The sequence below is a fragment of the Pipistrellus hanaki genome, assembly GCF_964339955.1.
Source record: "Pipistrellus hanaki genome assembly, chromosome: 1".
Classification (NCBI taxonomy): Eukaryota; Metazoa; Chordata; class Mammalia; order Chiroptera; family Vespertilionidae; genus Pipistrellus; species Pipistrellus hanaki.
Window position 1 is genome coordinate 182678130 of NC_140503.1, and position 25719 is coordinate 182703848.

At 38.4% G+C, this 25719-nt stretch overlaps 1 protein-coding gene across 14 annotated transcripts in view; it reads left to right on the top strand.

Moving 5' to 3' along the window:
• Positions 1 to 25719, top strand: part of FRYL (FRY like transcription coactivator) — a 257817-nt gene that overhangs the window by 100829 nt on the left and 131269 nt on the right. For 13 of the 14 annotated variants that reach the window (XR_014796398.1, XR_014796399.1, XR_014796400.1 and 10 more), the window contains one exon: positions 22535 to 22734. Coding sequence is in view for 11 of the 14 variants with exons in the window: in XM_084899633.1 (XP_084755759.1) it covers positions 22535 to 22734 (200 nt within the window). In the remaining 3 variants the exon portion in view is untranslated. Of the gene's footprint in view, positions 1 to 21427; positions 21524 to 22534; positions 22735 to 25719 lie in introns of those variants that run through there. The other variant, XM_084899635.1, reaches the window with a different exon arrangement.

Sequence of the window (25719 nt, forward strand, 5' to 3'; positions counted from 1 at the left end):
CTCGTAGCACAGAATGTTTGTGGAGGCAGCGCCAGCTGTCTTAGGGCATCAGGCAGTTCAGTTTAAGGATCAGAACTCGGCCGTGTTCCTATGATGGAAGTTACAGTGAGTAATTTTCACATGTGGTAAATTTCCTGAGCAAGAACGATTCAGGATGATATACTTAACATTTCAAAGTGCAGGTACGTCAACAAAACTAATGTCACGGAGTTGTTAATTTTTGCATAGATCTCTTCCTAATATGTGGGTCTGGCAGACTTATGGATTTTGTTCGGTACCTACAGCATTTTCCAGTGGTACTTTTTCTCCGAAGATCTCAAAGCACTTCTAGAAATTATTTATTACCATAGTCAACTTTTCTTTTGCCAAAATGTCCTTAATAATATACCAAACTAATGAGGTAAGCCAGCAAAGAGTCTGTTATAATGTCTCTTTTGCCCCCCCCCCCCCGCCCCAAACATTGAAATGTGACTTTTCCAAGGTCATATGGTGGCAAAGAACTGGAATTGGTACCTACTTGTTCTTGCTCCCAACTGTGCTGCCTGGGCCTGAGCAAACGAATGAATAAAATATGAGATACTAAATTTAATTTCTTTCAGTTAACTCTTTACCAAAATATTTATTTAAGTGTAGTTTTGTTTTGCAAGCAAATAATATACGGGGGTGGAGAGGGGGGCTCTTAAGATAAAGCATTGTAGAATGTAATTAGAGGAGATTTGTATTATGCCAAATATACTGCACTTACAATTTCTGTATTTTATTTTTGATCTGTAAGTAATTCTTCCATATGGAGATATTATTGTGCCAGATGGCAGAAAATTATATTAGCTCTAGGGAATTTCCTAAGTGAATATGCATTGTTGAAATATTGGGAGAGTTATAATTACTAATTTTAATTACTTTTACTAACATTAGAATATAGAATACGTTTTTAATCAAATAAACCCAAGCATGGTTTCTAATCTCTTTCCTCTTTACCATTGCTTCTCTCTTTCCTCATCCTTACCATATATATATATATATATATATATATATATATGTATATATAATTTTTTAAAAATATTAATAACAGTTTTATGGTGAGAATGAAGCTATAATCAGTGGTTCTTATAGAGGAATAGTATGTCAGATTATGTCACAGCAGCTTGTCTTATAAAAACTGAGTTTGCTTAGATACTTGTGAACTTCGAGGTTAATTTTTTTTTTTTGTGACCATTTAAACATTTCTGTATGTCATTGCCTGAACCCTGAAACCATCACAGCCAAATCTCATGTAATCTTGTTCCCTAAACCCAGGAGTAAACAAAAAATTGATGTTTGTAAAGCCTTGGCTGTTAGTATGTAACGATCCGTCTGTGGGCATCCCCAGTGCCCTTGGGCATTCACAGTACCAGTCTCTTTTAAGGCAATTTTTCTTTTTTTCTTTCCCGTTGTAAAGCAATGGGTTGATGTAGAAAAGAAACTACAAGTCTCATGGTTCACAAAAGCCCTAAGCATGTCTGCTGCCTCAGCCATGGGACGTGGAAGAACGTTATTTCTCCAGCAGCTGTAGACGCCTTTGTGTGTGTGTGTGTGTGGGGGGGGGGGGGGTCTTCACTTAGCCCTACTTTCTTTTAAAAAGAGAAAGGAGTAAAGTACGTTAAACATCCTAGAGAAGGATAGTAGCTATCTGTCTCTTCCTGGGGATGTTTTCATAATGCCAACATTGGAATCAGCCAGCGTTGGTTGAGCATATACTCCTTGAGAAAAAAGGTGTGATCTTTGCTCTTAACGAGCTTCTGGTTCAGTCGGAGGGTACGTACACTGGTACATGAAAAGTCAGCAGGAAGGAAGCTAAAAGAGAGAGATTGCACATGCATTGTGACTTGCCCCATGGCTGTGACACGGGAAAAGAACGGGGTGTGCGGAGAGGGAAGGGACCGGATTGGACCACAGTGGGCAGAGAAGACTCAGAGGGAGAGAACCTGAGTTTGGTGTTTGAATGGTCGGCCGGTCCCCGTGGTGGGAGGCCGTAGTGCCATCCACAGTCTCCCTGGGCCGGAGATGGGGGGTGAGTCAAACCACCCTTTCTCACCCCTGCACCCTTCCTCTCTCAGTGGCTCACCATGACTTGCCATTCTTCCTTCTAAAAGGTTCTTCATCGCAGGGCCTGCCTTCTGTTGCCTACAGCCACTTGCCTTGGTTCAGGCCTCTCTTCGTTGTCACCTGGATCACTGCCATGGCTTCCTTTTGTTCTGTTTGCATCTTCCCCGTTGCTGCCAAGAGTTCTCTCCACGTGCACTTGCTCCAAGTCTCTCCTCCTCACTTCATCGTTCCCCTCTGTGGGATGCAGTCTTTCATCTCACCCATCTGGCCTTGCTCGTTTTGTTTATCTCCTCTCTTGCCGTACATACCTCGTTCTCTCTCGCCATACCTACCTGTTTCTTGAGCACACTGTTTCTGTATCTGCTGCTACCTTTTGCCTAGAATGCACCCCACCCTTCTATCTGCTTCACAGTGAATTCTTACTCTTCTTTTTTTTTTTTTATTGTTTAAAGTATTACATATAGTATTCCATGTTTTCTTTTTCCCTCATTGACCTCCACTCAGCCACCCTTACCACACACACATGCCATCACCCCCCTGATGTCTGTGTCTATTGGTTATGCTTATATGCTATCACATGATCTCACTCATGTGTGGAATATAACGAACAACATAAACGGATGAACAAAAATACAGAGACAGAGAAGCATGAACAGACCATCAGAGTTCAGTGGGAAGGGGCAGGGGGTAAGAGATCAACAAAAAGGACTTAACTTTTCTTGAGTCAACCAGATACTTAATGCCTCGTCTGTTGTGATCTTTCCTTTAAACATCATTATATCTGTACACTTACCGCCCTGTACATGCCCTTTTCCTGGTGGGCAAGAATTGACTGTGTTCTTTGTATACTCCATGTGTTTGCAACTAAGATCAAGCTTAGGGGCCACAGTCACTTCATTGGGATGGATTAGTAGGAAAGAAGGTAGGCGGGTAAACATGGGACTCCTTTATGCTGTGTGATTAGTATTATACTAGCGATGTCTCCCAGGAACTATTCCTGAAGCAGCAGTGCACAAAATGATACCTTGGTGATTTCACTGAGTTCTAATTGGTGAAATTCTTGGGAAGAACAGAGAAAAACCTGATTTATTAATAGCCTCTGTAAACTAAAAAAGAAAGAAATGAAAACAATTCTTCCATTATATAAATTATACTAGAGGCCAGTTGCATGAAGAGATTCGTGCAATAAGACCTCCTTCCCTTGGCCTCCAGCACCGGTTTTCCTCCGGCACCTGGGACCCAGGCCTTTGCTCCGGCCAGAGTCTGCATCTTCATCTTCGCTGCAGACTCGGGAGACCACAGTCTTGTCTTCGTTGCCTCGTTTTGTTCCTGTAGATTCCTTCACACCACCCCCCCATTCCCACCCCCACCCCCGCCAACCCTGCCCTCCCTCTCATAGCAAGTGTCCTACCCCACCTGGCCAGTCCTGGGCAGTCGCCATCTTTGGCCTAATTTGCATACTCAACTCTGATTGGCTGTGGGCGTAGCAGAGGTATGGTAAATTCACATGTTTGTCTATTATTAGGTAAGATATTTCAAATGTTGCCCCCATCTTCCCAAAGAGAATAACAACAACAACAAAAATCTGACTTTTGTCATTGAACATAAGTTAATAGCAATATATATTCTAATTCTTTATCATTGAGTATAATGTTTCACATTTATAAGATGCATTTGCATGATTCGTACTTATGTTAACGGCCACGTTTTACATTAATGGCTGCGAGTCACTCTGGTTCCAGCCCTGCTTAGTTGGCAGAATGTTGTGGCGGTGCTGCTGAAGTTTGATTATAGTCGAGCCTATTTCTCTCAGTAACAACAATGAGGTGACATTCACTATGGCCTAAATTCGGGATTCTGTCTTTGTGCCAACGGCTTTAGGCATTGCTTCTTCTAAAAATGGAATTAGGAATGTTAGGTTAAACCAGCTGTATAGTGAGGATGCTATCATTTAGGCTTAGTTCCCTAAAATTAATAAGAATAGGCAAGATTTGTACTGAGAACTATTCAGTTATGTATCTGCAGTGTTAAGGTCACAGATACATTCATTATCAATATTACACCTCTTGTAAACATATTAATTTATAGAATGTGCATCCATAATTATATGACAGTGAATGTTTCAAAGAATTGAATATTTATCACAGACATGAAAGAGATAAATGGACCTAACCACAATTTTATAAATTAAAAATGTGAATAAAATATGGTATGTTAAGAAACTAATTATTCATACAAATTTGTACACATTACTTGAATTTTTAAACACTGAGAAAAGTTTATGAATATAATTTTTAATGCTCAGATGTTTTTCCTGGATTGCAAAGAATTGTAAAAAGCCAATCTCCAAAAGTGCAATTTTGCATTTATGTAAATTTCAGTTAAAAATTTTTGATTAATAATAAATATTTGTTATTTGATTAATATTAATTAATAATATTGAAGTACTTATGAGTCTGGTATTGTGGTACAAATTATATGTGTGCATACACGTGTGTGTACATTCAGATATGTACATACATCTATTAAATCTCATGTAATCATTATGAATATTTGTAGAAAACAATTATTTGTGCCATAAAACTGATCCTTTTAAAGTGTATATTTCAGTAGTTTTTATTGTATTTGCAGAGTTGTACAACCATTGCCACTTTATAATTGTAGAACATTTTCATTACCCCCAGAAGAGACCTCATACCCATTAATCTATTTTTCTGTCTCTGTGGATTTGCCTATTCTGGACATTTCATATAAATGGGGTCACACTATAGGTGTTCCTTTCTGTCTGTCTTCTGTCAGCATATTTCCAAGATTTGTCCATTTATAGGATGTACTTGTACTTCATTACTTTTTATGGTTGAATGATATTCCATTGTATGGATATACCAGATTTTGTTAACCCGTTCATTGAGAATTGCTGCTCTTATTGAAGAGTAAATTGGTGCTCAGAGAAGTTACTAGGAAAAAAAAAATACACTAAGAACACCCCCTCACAAAAAGAACAACCACACACCCAAGTTCTTTATCTGTAGCATTTCCATTAATCCTTCATATTTCAACGGAAAGGTTCCCCTGATTTAGTGATCCTTCGCAAAATGTGAAAGAGGAAGTAGTTAACAGCTTGGGGCAGGGGCAGGTGGGCAGGCAGAAGGAATAGCTTGTGCTGGAGGCCGGAGGACACGTGGTCGTTTGGCTGGAGCAGGTACGGGAATGAGCTGGAAAGGCAGTCCGATGCCAGACCACATGGAATCTGGAAGACCTTGTTACAGATTTTGCTCTTAAACCTAAAACAAACAGAGAACCGTTGTTGTCCTTTATGGCAGGGGTTGGGGTGATTTCATCAGACGTACATTTTTCATGGGAAGGGGTGGGGGGCGGTACAGTGTGTGCAAGGAGATGAGTTAAGATGCTTTTTAAGTAGGCCAGATGTGAGATGAAGGTTGAACAAATAAAGAAATGTTATTTCTTTACTCAGCAAACATGTATATAATGCCTACCAGATGGGTGCGTACTCTCTTAAGTGCTTTACAAATATTAACTCATTTAATTATGGATGTGGGAAATATTTAAGACAGACACAAAAGAACTTCACCTATAGTGTGATGCCGTATATATGAAATGTCCAGAATAGGCAAACCCACAGAGACAGAAAAACAGATCATTGGATAAGAAGTAAGAAAAGCCGAAACCAGTTTGGCTCAGTAGATAGAGCGTCGGTGTGTGGACTGAAAGGTCCCAGGTTCGATTCCCGTCAAGGGCATGTACCTTGGTTGCGGGCACATCCCCAGTTAAGGGTGTGCAGGAGGCAGCTGATTGATGTTTCTCTCTCATCGATGTTTCTAGCTATCTATCCCTCTCTCTTCCTCTCTGTAGAAAATAATAAAAATATATTTTTTTTAAAAAGAAGAAAAATAATATTGGGGTTAGATATAGGAGGTGAAGGAGATTTTTATAAAATGACTTTGGATGGAGCTCGAGATGGGCATGGCTGGGCTGCCACCCATTCTTGTGTCAAAGCCTCCCTCTCTGATCATTGGTATTTCTTCCTTTCTTAGCCTTGCCTTGCTAAACTTTTTGGTACTCCATTTTTATTTTTATTTTTATTTTTATTTTTATTTTTATTTTTATTTCAAATATGGGACCCTGCTTTGCCCTTCATGAGAAGGAAATTTTCATCCAAAAACAAAATTTGAGAATTAAGTTCTACTGACATAACTTTTTAATGATCAAACCCACCTAGGGATTAAACTTAGATACATATTTCCTATTCTTCGACTTTGCATTATACATCTGTTTGCTAGTATATTTGTTGCTCTTTCTTGGACCTTCTGGTGCTTTTTAAAGAGTATTTGTCATACTCTTTAGAGACCATACTCTGCCACCATTAGTAGGTTTCTCATTACCTCCAACATTACTGATATTCAGCTATTATGAATTCTTATGGCTGTCCTGGTATTTAGAACCAGAAGCTGTTCTGACTGTCCTTCTGTCCTGATGGGTACATATTTTAAATACTAGAGGCCTGGTGCACGAAATTCCTGCATTGGAGGGGTGGGGTGTCACTCAGCCTGGCCTGTGCCCTCTGGCAGTCCAGGACCCCTCGGGGGATGTCTGCTTGTTCACTTAGGCTTGGGGGATTGGGCCTAAGCCAGCAGGCGGACATCCCCCTCGCTCCTTACTGTCTGCCTGCTCGCTGCTTCTTACTGTTTGGCTCGCTGCTCCTTACCGCTGCCACTGCTGCACTTGCCAGCAGTGAGCCCAGCTTCTGGCTGAGCAGCGCTCCTGCTGTGGGAGCACACTGACCACCAGGGGGCAGCTCCTGTGTTGAGCATCTGCCCCCTGGTGGTCAGTGCGCATCATAGTGACTGGTCGTTCTGCCTTAACGGTCGCTTAGGCTTTTATTATATAGATGACACCTGACAGGTATCGGGCCTATTATGGTGTGTAGGCCACAAAGCATTGGGTTCTGGTCAAACTCTTAGACTTCTTTCCTGAAAGTAGCTTATGTTTACAGTCTCGTGATCATGTTGATAAGACATAGTTTCCCAGCCTTTTGCAGGATGGAATGGGTATGTCTTCTTGATTATTCTTCCTTCTAATCTGTTAATGTACAACATCTTAGAACCCTGCCTGTTTCGTGGAATTTCTGACAATTTCACTTTGGTTGAGTGGTTTTCATTAAGCATGCAATTTAAAAAATTTTGCTAAATAAGTGAAGTTTTAAGGGCTTTTATAAAAACAGAATTAAAGAGAAGTTCGTCTGAATGAGGAAGGTTGTAGAAGCCAAGTTCCAGATAGTCAGATATGTTTGTACCGAAGATACTGAATCATAGATGTGATGATAGTTCATAGTAGAAAAACACAAATTGTTTTAGAAGCTGTATTTGCAGCAATGTTTATTGATCCATGTGATGCAGAAAGTAGTTAGCAAAAGCCATTTGTAAAAAACTGAAGTATGAATTAATATTTATTAACATTTAATATATTAGCAGTGTAACATAATAATAAATACAGATTTACATTAGATACATTAAATCCTTTTACTTTAATTTAAAATAAGCTTTACTGATATTTATAGCTACTTTATTCATAATTACCAAAACTGGAAGTAACCAAGATGATCTTCAGTAGGTAAATGGATAAACTGTGGTTCATCCAATCAATGGAATATCATTCAGGGCTCAAATGAAGTGATGAGCGATTAAGCTGTGAAAAGACTTACAGGAAACTTAAATGCCTGTTGCTGAGTGAAGGAAGCCAGCCTGAGGAGGCTACATACTACATGATGCCAACTTTGTGATATTCTAGAAAAGGCAAAACTCTATGGAGAGATGGTAAAAAGATGAGTGGTTGTCAGGGATGGGAGGAGGGGGGGTGAGCAGGGTGGAGCACAGAGGATTTTCAGGATTTTTAGGTGAAACTACTCCGGGTGGTACTAGAACAGTGGGTACATTTGTTCAAATCCACAAGATGCAGAACACAAAGAGTGAACCCTAATGTGAACTCTGAACTTTGGGTGACAATGATGCGCCCATGTAGGTTTTATCAATTATAACAGATGTACTAGGAGGAGGCTATGCATGTGTAGGGGGTAAGAGATATATGGGATATCTCTTTCGTCCTCTCATTTTTGCTGTGAACCTAAAACCGCTCTGAAAATAAAAGTCTTGAAAAAGAAGAAATGAAGCAAAAGGAAGCTTCACATAAAATTTTGGAGCAACACACGAATGAGGGATTCTTATTATAGGGAGACTAGGGAAGAGAAGAAAACGTTATGCCCATAAACCAGCCTTAGTAATATTCTTGGAAGTAAGCTTAGTATGTATTTTCAGTCCCCATGTGCACAGGGTGGGCTTCAGGTTACACTTTGATTTCCTCCTGCATGGGGGAGAGTGGGGGGTGGCACACCTAGCAGCGCCCCCTGCAGGTGTTGAAGTGTAGTGCATTTTCATTCAGAGCACCACGGGGCATCGTATGGCCATGGTTTGATGTATTGGGCCGACTGTGGTACAAATAGAAAACAGTCTCTTCAGCTGCTGAGAGGCAGATTTCTCAGGAGCCTACTGGACTCTTATCAGGATCTGAACTTACTGGTAAAATTTAGCTATGCAGAAAAAAAGAAGGGAGGGTTGCGTGTGGTTGTGATGGAATCTGATGACTACTAGATTCAAAACGTAAGGCACAGGGAGGAATCGATGATGGTTTTAAAGGTAACACTGTTGCCGAAACCGGTTTGGCTCAGTGGATAGAGCATCAGCGTGCAGACTGAAAGGTCCCAGGTTCGATTCCGGTCAAGGGCATGTACCTTGGTTGTGGGCAAATCCCCAGTAGGGGGCGTGCAAGAGGCAGCTTATCGACGACTCTCTCATTGATGTTTCTAGCTCTCTATCTCTCTCCCATTCTCTCTGTAAAAAAAATCAATAAAATATATTTTAAAAAGAAGATAACACAGTTGAAATCTCATCCTTTGAAATCATGGGTAATGAATGAAAGGCAGGGGATTGACAGAAAAAGTTCTAATAAGAACTGGGAGAAACATATATGGCTTTTTTTTTTTAAATTAGGTTTTGAAATATTTTCTTGATCCTTCATGTTGCTTCCTAGAGCTTTGCCCTTGACATGCCTTTATTGAACACTCTGAATTGCTGGATGGGTGCAATTTATGGTATTCTATACATAGGTTTATTTATGGTGTTTTTGAAGCTTTTTAATGATCAGAATAAGTTTTAAATAACATCATTGCACAGAACCAGCTGTTCCACTTTAGAAGGATGAGTGTAAGGCTGTGGTTCTCAACCCTTTCTGCACATTAGAGTCACGCTGGAGGTTTTTCCAGAATATATAGATGCCTGGGCCTCACTCCAAAGATTCCGATTCTGATTTAAGGAAGTGCCAGAGAAGCCGGCAAGGACCGGGCTTGGGTTGGAAAACCTGACTTTACCTTAAGACTGAGATTGGGTATGGAATCTTTTCCAGAAGGGTAGGATTGTAATAAACAGTCTGACAGAGACAAATGTTTATGTTTGCCAACTTACTAATTTACAATGAGAAAGACGCCAAGCGGATATTAATGCTGGAGCTGGCATACCATCCCTTGTTCTCTTGTGGGCCAGGTCAGATACTGCTAAATTAATACCAGTTGCATGGAGAGCCTGAAGTTCATAGAAATTAATATCTGCAATGCTCTGCTGTAAAGGCCAGAATACCCATCCTTGTGTCCGGCCTACAGGATTGTACTTTGGTGGACATAACATTTACATCAACAAGGTGGTTAGTGTCAGACTTCCCTGTACCTTGCCAATAGATCTAATTATTCTTTCTAATATTTGCCAGGTATTAGATATGCATAACATGAAAGCTCATTGCTATTTTAATATTTTAAAATATATATATATTTTATTGATTTTTTACAGAGAGGAAGAGAGAGGGATAGAGAGCTAGAAATATCGATGAGAGAGAGTCATTGATCAGCTGCCTCTTGCACACCCCCTACTGGGGATGTGCCCGCAACCAAGGTATATGCCCTTGACTAGAATCGAACCCAGGACCCTTCAGTCCGCAAGCCGATGCTCTATCCACTGAGCCAAACCGGTTTCGGCAACTCATTGCTATTTTAATTTGCATTATCTGGGTACCACAAATTTGAGATGAATATATTGTATTTTTGGGTTTATTCTTATGTGAATTGCCTAAGTGCCGGGACTTAGCAACAGACCCTGAGTGATGGGTGAGTGATTGTTCTGACAACGTGTTTCTGTGAAATAAGAGGCTAAGGGGCCGTTTTGCTGTTAGGAGCAAATAGCCCTGTTTGCCTGCCTCCTGAGGCTTTTATTGTCACCACAGCTTGAAGTAAAATTAACCTCTAGATACAATCAGCAAGCTAAGTATCCTTGAGAAAGTATATGCTTCTACAAGGTCGGGTCTAAAAGACTAAACAGAGATTTTTAGCAAAAACACCCCAGGGTTTGGACTAGTTTGGAAAAGTCAAGGCAGGTGCTGTCCCCTTTGACAAGGCCCCCCAAAAGCCCCCAAACCTGTCATGTTTCTCCTTACAGACCGTCCACCCAAATCCCATGCTTTCCCGCACCTGGGTATATCTCTTGCCAAATATTCTCTACCGCTTTGTCTTTTTCTTGTTAATGTATAAGAGCACTTTGAATGTTTTACATTTTTCTGTCATCTATATTATATTTTTATCCAACTTTGTACTTTCTTGTTTATGGTATCATCTGCCTTATAAAAATTGAAAATTTTCATTTGGTTGAATGACTTCATCTCTTTTTATCGTTTTGGGTTTTCTGTCTTGGCTAAAGGTCTTTTCTCCCTGGATTGAACATGCTGATGCCTAATTTTTATTTTATTTTTTTTAGACTTTTAAAAATTAACTTTCAATTTCATATTCTTCTGGACTTTGGTTTTGAATATAGTATTTTTTTCCAGATGAATAGCCAGTTGTTCCAAAATTTAACTAAACAGATATTTCCTATCCCTCTCATTTTGTCCATGTTGAATTCTTTTATTTTTTTGTTAATTTAATTTAAAAATTTATTGTTCAAAGTATTGCATATGACAGTCTGCTTGTTGCTTTACTGTCTTTATATCTGTCTTTTGGTTCATCAATTTATAATGTTCTTTAATATCCATAAATGCGTGAGGTCATGTGGTATTTCTCTTTCATTGACTGGCTTATTTCACTCAGTTCTCTAGTCCTAAAAGTGGTATCACTGGGTCAAATGGAAGTTCCGTCTTTAATTTTTTGAGGAAACTCCACACTGTTTTCCATAGTGGCTGTACCAGTCTGCATTCCCACCTGCAATGTGCTTTTTCTCCGCATCCTCGCCAGCACCTGTTGTTTGTTGATTTATGGATGGCAGTCATTCTGGCAGGTGTGAGGTGGTGCCTCATTGTCGTTTTACTTTGCATCTGGGATTTTTGAGGAGTCTCTCATCTTCTACATTAATCTGATGTATCTACACTTTGTTTACTGAGTTGATTACTGTTACATGATGTTCTGATATAGTCAATTTTATATTATATTTTAGCATAATGTTTTGATTGTATTTATAATGTGTTCTGATTAGTTACATTATCTTCTGATTTAGCAAATTTTTTTGTACTTTAAAAAAATATGCTTTTATTGATTTCAGAGAGAGGAAGGGAGAGGGAGAAAAAGATAGAAACATCAGTGATGAGAATCATTGATTGGCTGCCTCCTGCACGCCACCCACTGGGATTGAGCCCATAATCTGGGACTTGTCCCCTGACCGGGAATCAAAACATGTTCTCTTTTTTGTGGGTCGATGCTCTACCACTGAGCCACACTGGCCAGGCTATTTTTTAAAATAAATTTTAAAGCTTTTTTTGGAAATTGGTTCTTCTGTATATATTCTAGGATAGTTTTATTCATCACAACCTAAACAGAATAGCATTGAAATTTTAATTGGAATTGTAGTAATAAATATATTAATTTTGTGAGAATTGACACTTACTATAAATGCTCCCACCTATAAATATGTCTATTTGTTCAGAACTTCTGTGTCCTTTAAGGTGACTTGTAGTTTCTTTCATGTATGCTTTTCTTATCAAATGTATTCCCACCAATTTTATATTTGTGAATAGAAGATTTTTCTGCATTTTCATTTTTAGGTAGTTATTGCTGGTTAATATGGAAAGTTTCATGTCTTCCTTTTCAATATTTATAATAATGATTTAATTTTTGTATTACTGCATTTACCTACATAAACCCCATATCTTCCTGGATATTGTTGAATGATAAGGCAAGAATCAATATATCTGTTTAGTTTCTGTTTTTAATCGAAAGAGATTTGGTGTTTTGAGACCTATGATAATTTGCTGCTGGTGTTTGGTAAATATTTCATGTATCACAAGCTGCTGGATACTCTTAGTGTAGGCAGTTACACTTCTTTGACTGCTAATTAAGCGTGGCTCACCCCTATTTAAAGAGTAATCCTGAGAGTGAGGAGGAGGAAGCAGTCAGCTCCCAGATAAGATATCAGGAAGAGTCCCTTTGCCCCTTGTCTGCCCCCATCATCTCAGCCTCGGGGAGTATGGGACGCAGACGACCTGCTTGCGACTTCTGTGCAGTTGTTTTCCGCCCCCAGGGCCTGCGTCTACGGAGGTATGTTTGCTGGAGGAGGTCCTACAGGATTTGAAGTTCAGATGTTCACACCAGGGTTATCCTATGCTGATCCCTGGGGCTCTTAACTGGCAAGAGGAGAAAGGTTTGGCACAGTAGCTTTTTCCTGGCAGTGATAATTTTTATGGGAGAAAAAGAGAACAAAAATGAAAATTACTTTTGTTATGCCTCTGATACATACTGTGGTTGAGCTATAATCCATCTCGTTTATTTTGTAGAGGGAAAGCAAAAACTTAGAGAGGTTAGATAATTTGATGAAGGTTATAATGATTCTAAGTAGTCAAGTCAAGGGGCCCTTGGTCTTCTGACTCCTAGGTCCATGCACATTTTGAAAGTAGCACATTATTTCTAGATTTTTCTGAATAGCTTCTTAGCTGAGCTTCTGAAGGTTTGAAAGAGTACAAGAAAATGACCCTCAGGGGGACTAGCTTGAGTGAATATGGATTATTTAGATGATAGGTCATTTTTCTCAAGCTTTATCATAAGTGATATTTCTGTAGTAGACTTCAAGTAAAAAAATTGGAAGTGTGCCCAAGATGTCATAGGACTTCTATGTTTAGAAACTGTTTTCAGTGGGAATAGCTGAGACTCGGATAAATAAACATTTTGGGAACAGCTGCCCAAAGTACACCAAAAGTCTTAATTTTTTATCCATTGAAACGTAACCAGAAGCAGAAAAGTAGGACTGAGTAGTGAAGAAAATTATTTCATTCACATAGAACAGAAGCAAGGCATTTACAAATAGAATCAATAAGAATTAGACAAAACGGGTTTGGCTCAGTGGATAGAGCGTCAGCCTGCGGACTGAAAGGTCCCTGGTTCAATTCCGGTCAAGGGCATGTACCTTGGTTGAGGGCACATCCCCAGTAGGGGGTGTGCAGGAGGCAGCTGATCGATGAATCTCTCTCATCGATGTTTCTAACTCTCTATCCCTCTCTCTTCCTCTTTATAAAAAAAAAAAAAAATCAAATATATATATATAATTAGATAGATCTTTTATGGAGGAAAATGCACATTTGGGGGGAGTACCTGAAAGAAGATAAATTAGTGAGAGTATGTCAGGTTCTAGACTAAGTCTTAAGACATTTTTCTCCTAATTAACTTCGGGAGATATGCATAAACGTGAACATATAAGTGAAATAGTGGCTGAGCAATTACGAAGATGATGAGTAAATAGTATTTGTACCAATAGATAACAAAACCTGTTATGAAACTACAATAATTAAAAGTGTGGTACTGATACAAAGAGCTTACTAAGGAGCCAAGTAGAAAGCATATCTGAATCTGGCTTTAGTTTATGATAGTGAATATAAAATTAGTGACAGAATTTCAGTAAAGGAAGCCAGAAGAATTGATTAAATATTGGGGGGAGGGAAATAATGTTTTTATTGTATATACAATAAAACCTTTGCTTAAATCTGAATGACAGATTTAAATGAAAAAAACAAAACAAAAAAAACACAAAACAAAACAAAAAACATACCAAAAACTGAAAAAGAGTTAAAATGTGAACCGGGTGGGAAGGAGCTATTGGTGGGGGGGCGGAGGGGGGGAACTATTGTAATAATCTGAACAATAAAGATTTATTTAAAAAAGAAAAAGAAAAAGAATTAAAAGAAAATACAGGTAAATATCTACCTCACCAGAGTGGGTAAACCTTTTCTTCTTGGCCCATTTTATATAAATGAATATGAAGATACAACCAAAATATTTAATCTGGGAAATAGTATTCTAAGCAGATATTATGCTAATAAACTAGACTTCTAAAGGGGAAAAACAGATCTGTCAGAATCTGGCAGTTCTGGAGAAAATAGAGGCTCTGATCTGAAAGTTTAGGAACTCAGGACCTACAGTAATGTGACCATGACTTTGATTAGGAGTCAGTTTTCTCGTTATATATTGGTGATAACTTGATGTGGTATTATATTCTAGATCTCATTCTTCACCAAGGATTTGACCAGCTGGTTGTTAAGCCATTGATAGTTTGAAATCAGCCATGATGGAAGTCAGTGCACAAGGGAAACTGACAAATGCTATAAATCAGAACTCTTGGTTTTTGTTTGTTTGTTTTTGAGCCATTTACCAGCATATCACTTGAAATAAGAATACTAGGTTTGTTAGTCCCTGGCTGGTGTTGCTCAGTTGGTTGGAGTGTCATCCCGTACAGGGAAAGGTTTTGGGTTCTATCAGTCCCTCGGGGGCTGGTTTAGTCGTGGATGTGAGGCAATATATCAATCTTTCTCTCTCTCCCTACTCTCCATCCCCTTCCCCCCTTCTACCCCCCTCAAAATCATTTAACGTGACCTAAGGTGGGATTAAAAAAAGAAGAACAGGTTTGCCGAAACTGGTTTGGCTTAGTGGATGGAACCTTGGCCTGCGGACTGAAAGGTCCCAGGTTCAATTCCGGTCAAGGGCATGTACCTTGGTTGCGAGCACCTCCCCAGTAGGGGGTGTGCAGGAGGCAGCTAGTCAATGATTCTCTCTCATCGATGTTTCTAACTCTCTATCCCTCTCTCTTCCTCTCTGTAAAAAATCAATAAAATATATATATATTTTAAAAAGAACAGGTTTGTTAGGGGAAAAATGAGATGATATGCCATATACCTTAAAGTATTAAATAAATAATGTTTCATTTCCATTAGAAATGAAAAGTATCTGGTATGAATTTCCTTCCTTCGTGAAGGCATTTTGAGGTCGACCTTGCTTTATAGCGAATTGTGTTTGTGCAATAAAGTCGCCAAATGACGCTTTCATATTGTACCCTGGACACCCACAACACGCACATGGTTATATGTACCCTGGACACCCCTTCACACGCACTTGCTCCCCAATGCGCGGCGTTTCTCTGGAGAGCTAGCTGGAAGGCACCCCCACCCATCTGGCCTCCTCAGAAGTTGAAGTTTGCTATTTCGCCCTAACACTGATTTTGCTTTCTTTGTTTTTACTTCTAATCTGTCTACCATATGATCTGATTTGTGTTTTGACATTTTATTTTTAATTGACTTATAAACTGTTTCCTTTTCCTGAGTTTGATCCAAGTATATTATTGTTTTAGGCTTTCGCCGGGGCTGTTGTTTATTTTGAGTCTTCCCAGGCACCTCAGGTTCTGGCTGACAGCGATAGAATAGGCTTCTCTTTCTTTTATTTATTTATTTATTTATTTATTTTTTAATGAGCAGACTTTACATATTTTTTAGAAGAGTTTCAGGTTTACAGGAAATGTGAGCAGAAAGCAGAGCTCCCATGTACCGTCTTCATATCGCCCTCTCCCATTTCCCCTGTTAACATTTTACATGAGTGTGGTACGTTTGTTAAAACAAATGATGAACCTGCGTTGACATGTCCTAATCACCGCAGTCCATAGCTTACATCACACTCACTCTTTGTATTGTACATTCTGTGGGGTTTTGACAAATATATAATGACATGTATCCACAATTATAGTATCACGCAGAGCAGTTTTAAAGCCCTAAGAAAATGTCCCTGGTACTCTCCTATTCATCCTTTTCTCCCCTCCACACCATCCAAAAACCTGAACCCCTGATAATCATTAGTCTCTTAAAAAAATTTTTTTTTATTGATTTGAGAGTGAAGGAAGGGAGAGAAGAAGAGGAAAGAGAGAGAAAAACTTTGGTTATTCCACTCATTCATGCATTTATTGGGAGATTGTTATATGTACCCTAACCAGGGATCGAACCCGCAACCTTGGGCTATCAGGACTATGCTCCAAACTGCTGAGCTACCTGGCCAGGGCACCACTGATCACTTTATTATCTCCATAGTTTTGCCTCTTCCAGAATGTCATATTGTTGGAATCATACAGTACGCCGCCTTTTCAGACTGGCTTCTTTTGCTTAGTAATAGGCATTTAAGTTTCCTCCAATTTTTTTCATGACTTGAAAATTCTTCTTTTAAGTGCTGACTAATATTCTGTCGGCTGGATATATACCACAGAACATCCAGTTACCTACTGAAGCGCATCTGGGTTGCTTCAGAGTTTTGACAACTATGAATAGAGCTGCTATAAACATCTATTTTTGTGTGGGCATACTTTAAATTGCTTTGAGTAAGTACCAAGGAGTGCAGTTGGTTGCTGAGTTGTATGGTATGAATGTGTTTCATTTTTTAAGAAACCTCCAAATTGTCTTCCAAAATGGGTATACAGTGTTGTGTTTCTACTGCTATCTACACGTCTTCTTTGGTGAGGGACTGTTACGATGTTTTGCCCACCTTTAAATTAGGTTGCTTATTATTGTTAAATTTTAAGGATTTTTAAAATATATATTTTATTGATTTTGTACAGAGAGGAAGGGAGAGAGATAGAGAGCTAGAAACATCAATGAGAGAGAGTCATCGATCAGCTGCCTCTTGCACATCCCCCACTGGGGATATGCCCGCAACTAAGGTACATGCCTTTGACGGGAATCGAACCTGGGTCCCTCCCTTCAGTCCCCAAGCTGACGCTCTATCCATTGAGCCAAACTGGTTTCGGTGGATTTTTTTTTTTTTTTTTTTTTTTTTTTTTTTTTTTATGTTAGGGATTCTTTATATATTTTAGAAGCTGGTTATGTGCTTTTGCAAATATTTTCTTCCAGTCTGTGCCTTGTCATTTCATTCTATTAAGAGTATCTTTAGCAGAGCTGAAGTTCATTTTAATAAAACTTAACTTACCAACTTCTCTCTCATGGGTGATGTATTTGGTGTTACATTTAAAAAGTTATCACTAAACCTAAGAACATTCAGACTTTCCTCCTATCTAATAACATTCTAGGAATTCACAGGGGTTTGGATTTTACATTTAGAATTCATTTCCCATTTCCCAGTTAGATCTGTGATCCATTTTGAGTTAATTTTTGTGAAAAGTGTCAGGTTTGTGTCTAGATTTTGTGTGTGTTTTTTAATTCGCATGTGGGTGTCCAGTTATGCCAGCGCCATCTGTTGAAAGTCTCTCTTCCTCATTGATTGCCTTTGCTCCTTTGTCAAAGTTCAGTTGACTGTGTTTGTGTGGGTCTATTCCTGGACTTGCTGTTCTGTCCCACTGATCTGTTTGTCTGTTTGTTCAACAATGCCACTCTGTCTCGATTACTGTCCCTTCAGAGTAAGTTTTGAAGTCAGCTAGTGTAAGTACTTCGACTCTGTTCTTTTTCTTCAATATTGTGTTAGCTATTCTGGGTCATTTGCCTCTTCCTATAACCTTTAGAATTGGTTTGTTATTATTCACAAAATAACTTGTTGGAAATAGGCTAGCTTTTTAAACTGAGAATTTTGCTTTCTAAATTGAGATATTTTTATATTTGTTCCTATTCCAAGGCCTCTTCCTTTTTAAGTGATCATCAACATTTTTGTTAGCCGTTATAAGAAATAACTATTAGAATTGTATGGTACTTTGTTACATTTCTGCATATAAATCTATGTATTAATATATGCATGTATATTTATAAGGTTGTGACTATGAAGTACTAATTTTTATTGCTTAAGGACCAGTCCTTGGGGGGTTGAGATGGCAGCAGGCTGCTTTCACAGACTCCATAAGATCTATCTATCTATCCTGACCCATCCTTATTTTAAATGCCCATATTGTTAAGAATTACTATGTATCTTGAGGGAATGTTACTGGTTAGCGTTGTGCATAAGAATATAGTGGAGGCAGGAAAAACAAAGGCTGAAAATGATCAGTTTAGTGTTTATATGTCTCTTCTCACTTGTCTGCTTTCCTTGACTGAATTTAAATTTATAGAGTATGGGAGTCTTATGACATGAAAAATATAATTGTTTTTAATACACTAAGTATAGTGCTTGAGAGTTAGCTGTCTAAAAATACCATATTTATTTTTATTTACGTTTTGGAAAGAATAGATATGCTGGCTTTTAATTCCCATGTTTTGATTACTCAGGTCTTGCTTAGTCCTATTTTTGTCAGAGTTTAATAGATTTATTTTCTAGGAATGTTAAATATGACCATTATTAAACATTTGGGATTTGACCATTTTGTAATTCAGTGCCTGAATGTTGTTCTTAAGTATTGTGCTGTAACAGTTATGTTTTCATTCTCTCATAAATTTTTCAAAATTTTATGATAGCATATAGAAATTTTATTTTTAACTTAATAAACTATTTAACTCAAGCAGTCAAACGACATCAAGTTAGGCTAGTTATGTGGAAACCAGTCTTTTTACCTGATTTATGTCATCCCCTTTTTTAAATATTAGCCAGAATAGGAGAAAACTTTATGTATTTGAACATTCTCCTAAAATTGAACATTATAGTGAAATACAGAATTGGGGGGAACCATTTTGATACATGAGAATGCTATCTAATTTTTGTTTTTAAAATATTTGTGAGGTTAAATATTTTTGTAGTATTGGCATATTTTATGCTTTGTACCTTATTTATTCATGTCTTTGTCCAGTTTTCAGTTTGGAGGTGTGGGTCTTTTTCTTATTTCATTAGAGCTTCGTAGATGGAGGTAAAAGTGATTAATCCTTTAAAAGTATAATTTTTGAAATTTGATTTTTTAATGCAGATATTTAGAAGATAAATCTTTATTTGGGATTTAGATACATGTTTTTCTTAAACTTTTGGCTTTATTGGCAAATTTCTTAAAATCTCTCTCTTATAAAAGCCTAAGCAACCTTTACAACAGAAGGACCAGAACAGCCAGTCTCTATGATCCGCATTGAAAACCAGGGGCAGACACTCCACCCAGGAGCTGCCCCCTAGTTGTCAGTGTGCTCCCACCGTTGGAGCACCGCTCAGCCAGAAGCCAGCCCCTGGGCTGGTGAGCACAATGGTGGCAGGATCCTCATCCACCACCCCCCCCCACCCCCCCCCCCCCCCCCCAGCAGCACTAAGGAGTGAGGGGCGAGCAGTTAGGATCACTAGGTGCCAAATCTGGCTTGGGCTCCTGCCCGGCCACTTGCCACTTCACCTCACACACTGCCACATCCCTCAGGGATGTCGGGCTGCGTGTTTTGGCCTGATCCCAGGCCGACATCCCTGGAGGGGTCCCAGATTGCAAGAGGGCACAGTCCAGGTGAGGGACCCCAATTGGTGCATGAATTCATGCACAGGGCCTCTAGTATGCAATAATGTTAGTTATTTGTTTATGCTTAGTTTATGTTTATGCTTTTTCTGTAGAAGATAGTAATGGTGAGTTGATAAATCAATTTAAAGTTGTTATTTGTTTGTTTTTTCCCCATTTTGAAGATACCTGTCAAAGGCTAAATATCAATTTAAAAGTTTATACTTCATCAGAGTCTAAAATTTAAGTACCTAGGTCTGTCATGTGACTTCTTGGTTAGTTGCATTTATTGTAAAGTTAAGTCCAAAGAAACCTTTGTAACTGTTGGGATCTCCTGAATCTTAATTAAAGACTTACAAATCTTAATTGAAGGGAAAATATATTTTGTAACTGATTACATAAGTCAGCCGTGAATATGGTTCATTTTCATTTTTATTTCCAGAATATGTTAAAATTCTGAAAAATTAGTAGTCTTTTTTTAATGATTTTTTTACAATTGTCCAACATAATAATGACATAAAATATAGCATATTCTTAATGTTCCAAAATAGTTTTTAATTTCAGATCTTTTTTTCCACAATAACATTGGGTAATAGATTTTCTTCTTTATAATACACAATGTTGGATCATGAAACAGAGTAAACAAATAGTTCATTGTTTAAAATAGGGTACACTGTGTACAAAGGACTGTGAATTTTTGAATTGTTCTTATATAATTTTAGTTCTAGAATACAAAATATTATACTTTAATATTGTGTGATGCAAAAATATTCGAGGTGTAATATTAACTGTTTATAATATTCTTTAGATTATTATTATTTTTTAATAGTAAAAATCATGTGTGCTTAATTTTTTATCTTAACCTTGGAGGGAAATATTCTATTCTGTGAAAATATTAGTAAATAAAGATAATGAATAGGGCATGAAAGGACACCAAGTATTTGGAAGTTCTCTCTTTCGAAAAGATTTTTTTTTTTTAATTTATAAATTATTTTTTCTGAACTGTCTGCTGTAACATGGCTTTGTATCACTTTCTGGAATTTTCTGTTGAAGTTAATCACGGGTCACCTTTCTGTATCTTGATGTATTCTGTGTTTGGAAGAGTAGTTTGTTTTAGTTGACAGAATAATTCCTTATGAGTGTGGGATGCATGTATTTAGAGTAAGTTTATTGCCCTGTGGTTATTTAGACACATACTCAGAGACAGAGATTCAGTGTCTGAATAATTGTGTGCTGTTTCCCTTTTCAGGGCGGGAGTTACATATAGGACAGCATATGATAGGGCAATATCCATAGATCAGGCTGAGGTGAGAAAGTACAATCTCACTTTTCCATAAATATCCTAGGGCAAAGGGGATGACATAACTGTAGTTAGAGAATGTGGAGGGTCTGTGTTATGCAATCGGCTGGAAGAATGAGGGGAGGATAAACTGTAGATAGAAATCCAAGGTAGGCTGCCCAGGCAGTCGAGAGAACAGAAGAGGTAACTATAAACAACATGCAATGGTGTGCATTCTTTTTATGCTACATCTGGTGCCACGTACTATTCGACAAGCCCAGTGTCATCCCTGAGCAAATGGGACCACTATCCTTTGAATGATTCAGATATAAAAATGGAGTCATCTTCTTTTTAAAATAATATTTTATTGATTTTTTTTACAGAGAGGAAGGGAGAAGGATAGAGTTAGAAACACCGATGAGAAAAGCATCCATCAGCTGCCTCCTGCACACCCCCTACTGGGGATGTGCCCACAACCAAGGTACATGCCCCTGACTGGAATCGATCCTGGGACCCTTCAGTCCTCAGGCAAATGCTCTATCCACTGAGCTAAACCGGTTAGGGCCGGAGGCATCTTTAATTCCTTTCCCTCACCTTGATATCAAACCCACAAACACATGGCACATCTCAAATCCTCTTCTCTCCTGTGCCACTGCCCGCCTCTTAGCCCACTCTGTGATCTCCCCTGGATTTCTGCAGTGGCTTCCCTGAGTCTATATTTTCCCTCTTCCAATCCAGGGGATCCAGAGAGGTCTTTTAAGGAGAGGCCAGATTCCATCCCCCTACGAGTTAACATTTCACATAGAATTATAATTGCATTTAGAATAAAATCTTAATTTCCTTATCAAGGTCTAAAACTTCGATTCCCGACCGATAATGTTGACTTCATCTCACATTGCCTCTCCCTGACTTCTTCTCTTGAGTTCAAGCCACACTGGTCTTCTTTTTGTTTCTCAGATATTCACACTGTGCTTTCTGACCCTGATGCTTTGTCTTGTTGCCTCTTTTTCGTCGTTTAGATCTGAATTCAAATGTAGCCTTTTTATACGAACCCTTTGCTGAGCATGCAAAGTAGCATATTTAAACTCCTAAGCCATCTCTGTTTCATTTACTCACATCTCTTTTATTTCCTTTATTTAGAATTCATTTACTCAGTGCCTATTTATTGTATACCTAGTATATGCCATGCACTTGTTCTTGGGATTCTTCAATGAACATAAAAGACAAGAGAATCCCTGTTCTTACGGAATTCACATTAGTAAGATAGAGAGAAAAACAACACATAACAACCATGTAGCTAAATGATAGTTATGTTGGGCAGTGTTAGAAGGCAGCAAGTATAATAAAGAAAAAAATAGAGTATGGTAATACAGATTGGGAGACCTGACAGCAGTTCAGGGGTGGCATGCTTATTAAGTAGGGTGGTTATGCTAGGCCTAATTAGTTGATTACTAAAGTTGAGTTCTTTATTTTTTCTCTCTCTTAATTTCAGCTTCAGCACCAGTCAGCAAAGTGAATAAGTACTGTACTTCTTCCAACTTTCATTCCACATTGGGGAAAAAGAATATCATCATGTCAAACATTACGATTGACCCAGATGTCAAGCCCGGTGAATATGTCATCAAGAGCCTCTTTGCAGAATTTGCTGTTCAAGCTGAAAAGAAAATTGAAGTTGTAATGGCTGAACCCTTGGTGAGTAGAGCTGACCTATAAGTCTGAAATGTTTTCTGGACTTTTTTGTATAAAACAATACAATACAAACTTTGCAAATAATGTACCTTGAAAAAAAATATTAAAGGAAGCCCATCTGAAAAGGCTACATACTATATGATTCCAACTGCATGACATTCGGGGGGGGGGGGGGAAACAAGACTATGAAGACAGGGAAAAGTTCAGTGGTTGCTGGGAGTTGGGTGTGGGAGGAGGGATGAATAGGCAGAACACAAGGGTTTTTTTAGGGCAGTGAAAATATACTCTCAGGCTCCTCTAGCGGTGGATGCATGCATTAAACATTTGTCCAGGCACATAGATTATAGAACACCAAGAGTGAAGTGAACTGTGATGTAATCTGTGGACTTGGGATGATTAAGATGAGTCAGTGTAGGCTCATCAGTGGTAGCGAATGCACCACTTTGGTGCAGAATATTGATACTGGAGGAGGCTATGCATGTGTGTGCAAAGTGGGTATGGGAAATCTCTACCTTCTGCTCAATTTTGCTGTGGACTTAAAACTGCTCTAAAAATAGTTTTAACAAATTTTAAGGGATGGGTTAGTATAGTAGTTCCCCTTCTTGAAACTTATCCCCTCAAGACCCCATATTAAATGCCTGAAACTGGGACTAGTACTAACCCTATACTGCATATACTGTCTCTGTCCTACACATACAGTGGCTGTGGGGCCAGCCTGTTCTGCCTCTCTGCTCCTCCTGACAGCCTCTAGGTGGTTTTCCTGTACGTCCTCAGTGATAGGACTGCATGATGAATGTTCTGTAGTTGTTGTTTTGATGTGGTCTTGAGAGGAGGCAAGTACAGTGTTTACCTATGCTTCCACCTTGAGTGGAAGCCCAGCATCCGCTTTGATAAGTTGCTGCAGGTCACAAAAGAACAAAAATAAATTTTACCAATGCCAATTGGTGAGACAGATAAAACCTAAGGGAAAGGAAAGGAAAATCTAGACTCTTCTGAAACTTAACACCTGGCTTCAGCAATTTTCAACTTGCACAGCACATTTTTAAACACTTTACCTATTTTCTATAATATTTTATAAGTAGCACCATGTGATATGGTCCTATCAGCTCTCAGATACCATATTCTTAAAGGAGCTTTAATTTGGAAATGTGGAGATCTTGAGAGCTAAAATGCTAAAATGAAATATGAGTGAAATTACCTAATTTGTTTGAGTCTCTAAATGGCATTTCTATATCTTTCTCTTTTCTTTTACTTCCAATGCCATTTGTACTGTCCTAGCTTAGGGTCAGGTTCTGTCATATTAGACCATTGCAAGAGTCTTCTAACTAGTCAAAAAATGGTACATTTTTCTTAGTTTAACCAGACTTTTCTTTTTCTAATACACACAAATATCACCTTTCTGCTTTAAAAATCTTGCTCACTTTCCATTACTCTGGAATAAATTCAAGTTCTTGTTGAGTTATATAATGTCCCACCATTCTCTTATCCCGATGTATGCTCTGGTTTGTTTGTTTTTTAATATATTTTTATTGATTTTAGAGAGGAAGTGAGAGTGATATAGAAACTTAAATGATGAAAGAGAATCATTGATAGGCTGCCTCCTGCATGTCCCACAAACTGGGCTTGTGCCCCGACTGGGAATCGAACTTTGACCTCCTGGTTCATAGGTTGACGCTCAACCACTGAGCCATGCTTGTTAGTCTGGGCTCTGTTTTTTAAAGCTCATCCTTTGAATTTCCCATACAACCCTTTCACATAGTGATTCTCCTCAAGCTAAGTGAATTTTTGTTTTACCATAATAATTTGTTCAGACTTCTAGATTCTGACATTACCATATTAGGTGTGCATATGTTTGATACAGAGAGCCAGGTCTCACCCACCTTTTTATCTGCAGCTCCGCCCATGGTAGATGATTGGCAGGGGGTACTTAGTAAGGATTTGTACTTTAAGTTGACTGTACCTTAAGAACTTTGCTGTGATATGTGCCCTTTGTTTTTCTAATAAAACAATGTTAACAGAGCTTTTCATAGTTTTTTCAGAATACTAGTCTGATGCTGACTATATTTATTCTTTCCTTTTGTACCTAATTGGAGACAATCTGCTAGGTAATCTAAGATGAGATAAAATATGGTGAATAGTGGTGAGGATTCCATCAGAAAAAATGGTGTTTCTACCCCATCAACACACTTTGGGAGGAGTGCTGTCTGAACTTACTCGTTCTAACACACCAGGAAAACCCCCAAAGTGGTGGTCTCCTGTGGCCACGGACAAACACAAGCTGAGAAAATCCCCATCATATTTTACAGATTTTACCCCCCTATGCTCGTATATACCAGTATCATTTCTTCTTATCAGATCTCTTGCCAGCTTTGCTTCATGTATGTCCAAGTCTGAGTAAACTGAGTATATCTATGTTAGATAATGAAAATACATTTAATATCATATTGTCACAATATTTTTATTACAGTCTCAAGTGAATTTATTGTGATTTTATTTATTGTGGAATTCTATATCCTCTTAGGTAATAAACAGCCATCCAAGAGGACTGGATTCTCTTGAATTCTCAAATGAACTCTTTTAGGGTCACTTTAAATAAAGTAGCACCCATAGAAGTTACAAAAAAAAAATAGAAGCACAGATATGAATGACTTTTGCTAAAAGAATTTAATCTACCTCTAAAATGAGAGAATGGGCCTTTTGATTCTCATTAGAAATCATAATAAAAAGAGGTTAAAGAGGCCAAAAGATGGGAAGATTAGCTGAGCTTGACATTTCTCCGCAATCTCATTCTTAGTTTCGAAAAAAAGATTCAGAAAGAAGGGCAATCATTGATTGAGGATAGCAGCGTGCAGACTATGCAGTCCAATACCTGAGGCCCCTCTCTTCCTAAAAGGTGCTAGATCGATCCTGGGTAATGATCCAGGCATAGCCAAGCTCGTCTGTTAATCTTTTAGATCGCCGGTGACTAGAAAAGAAAAGAGGAAAAAG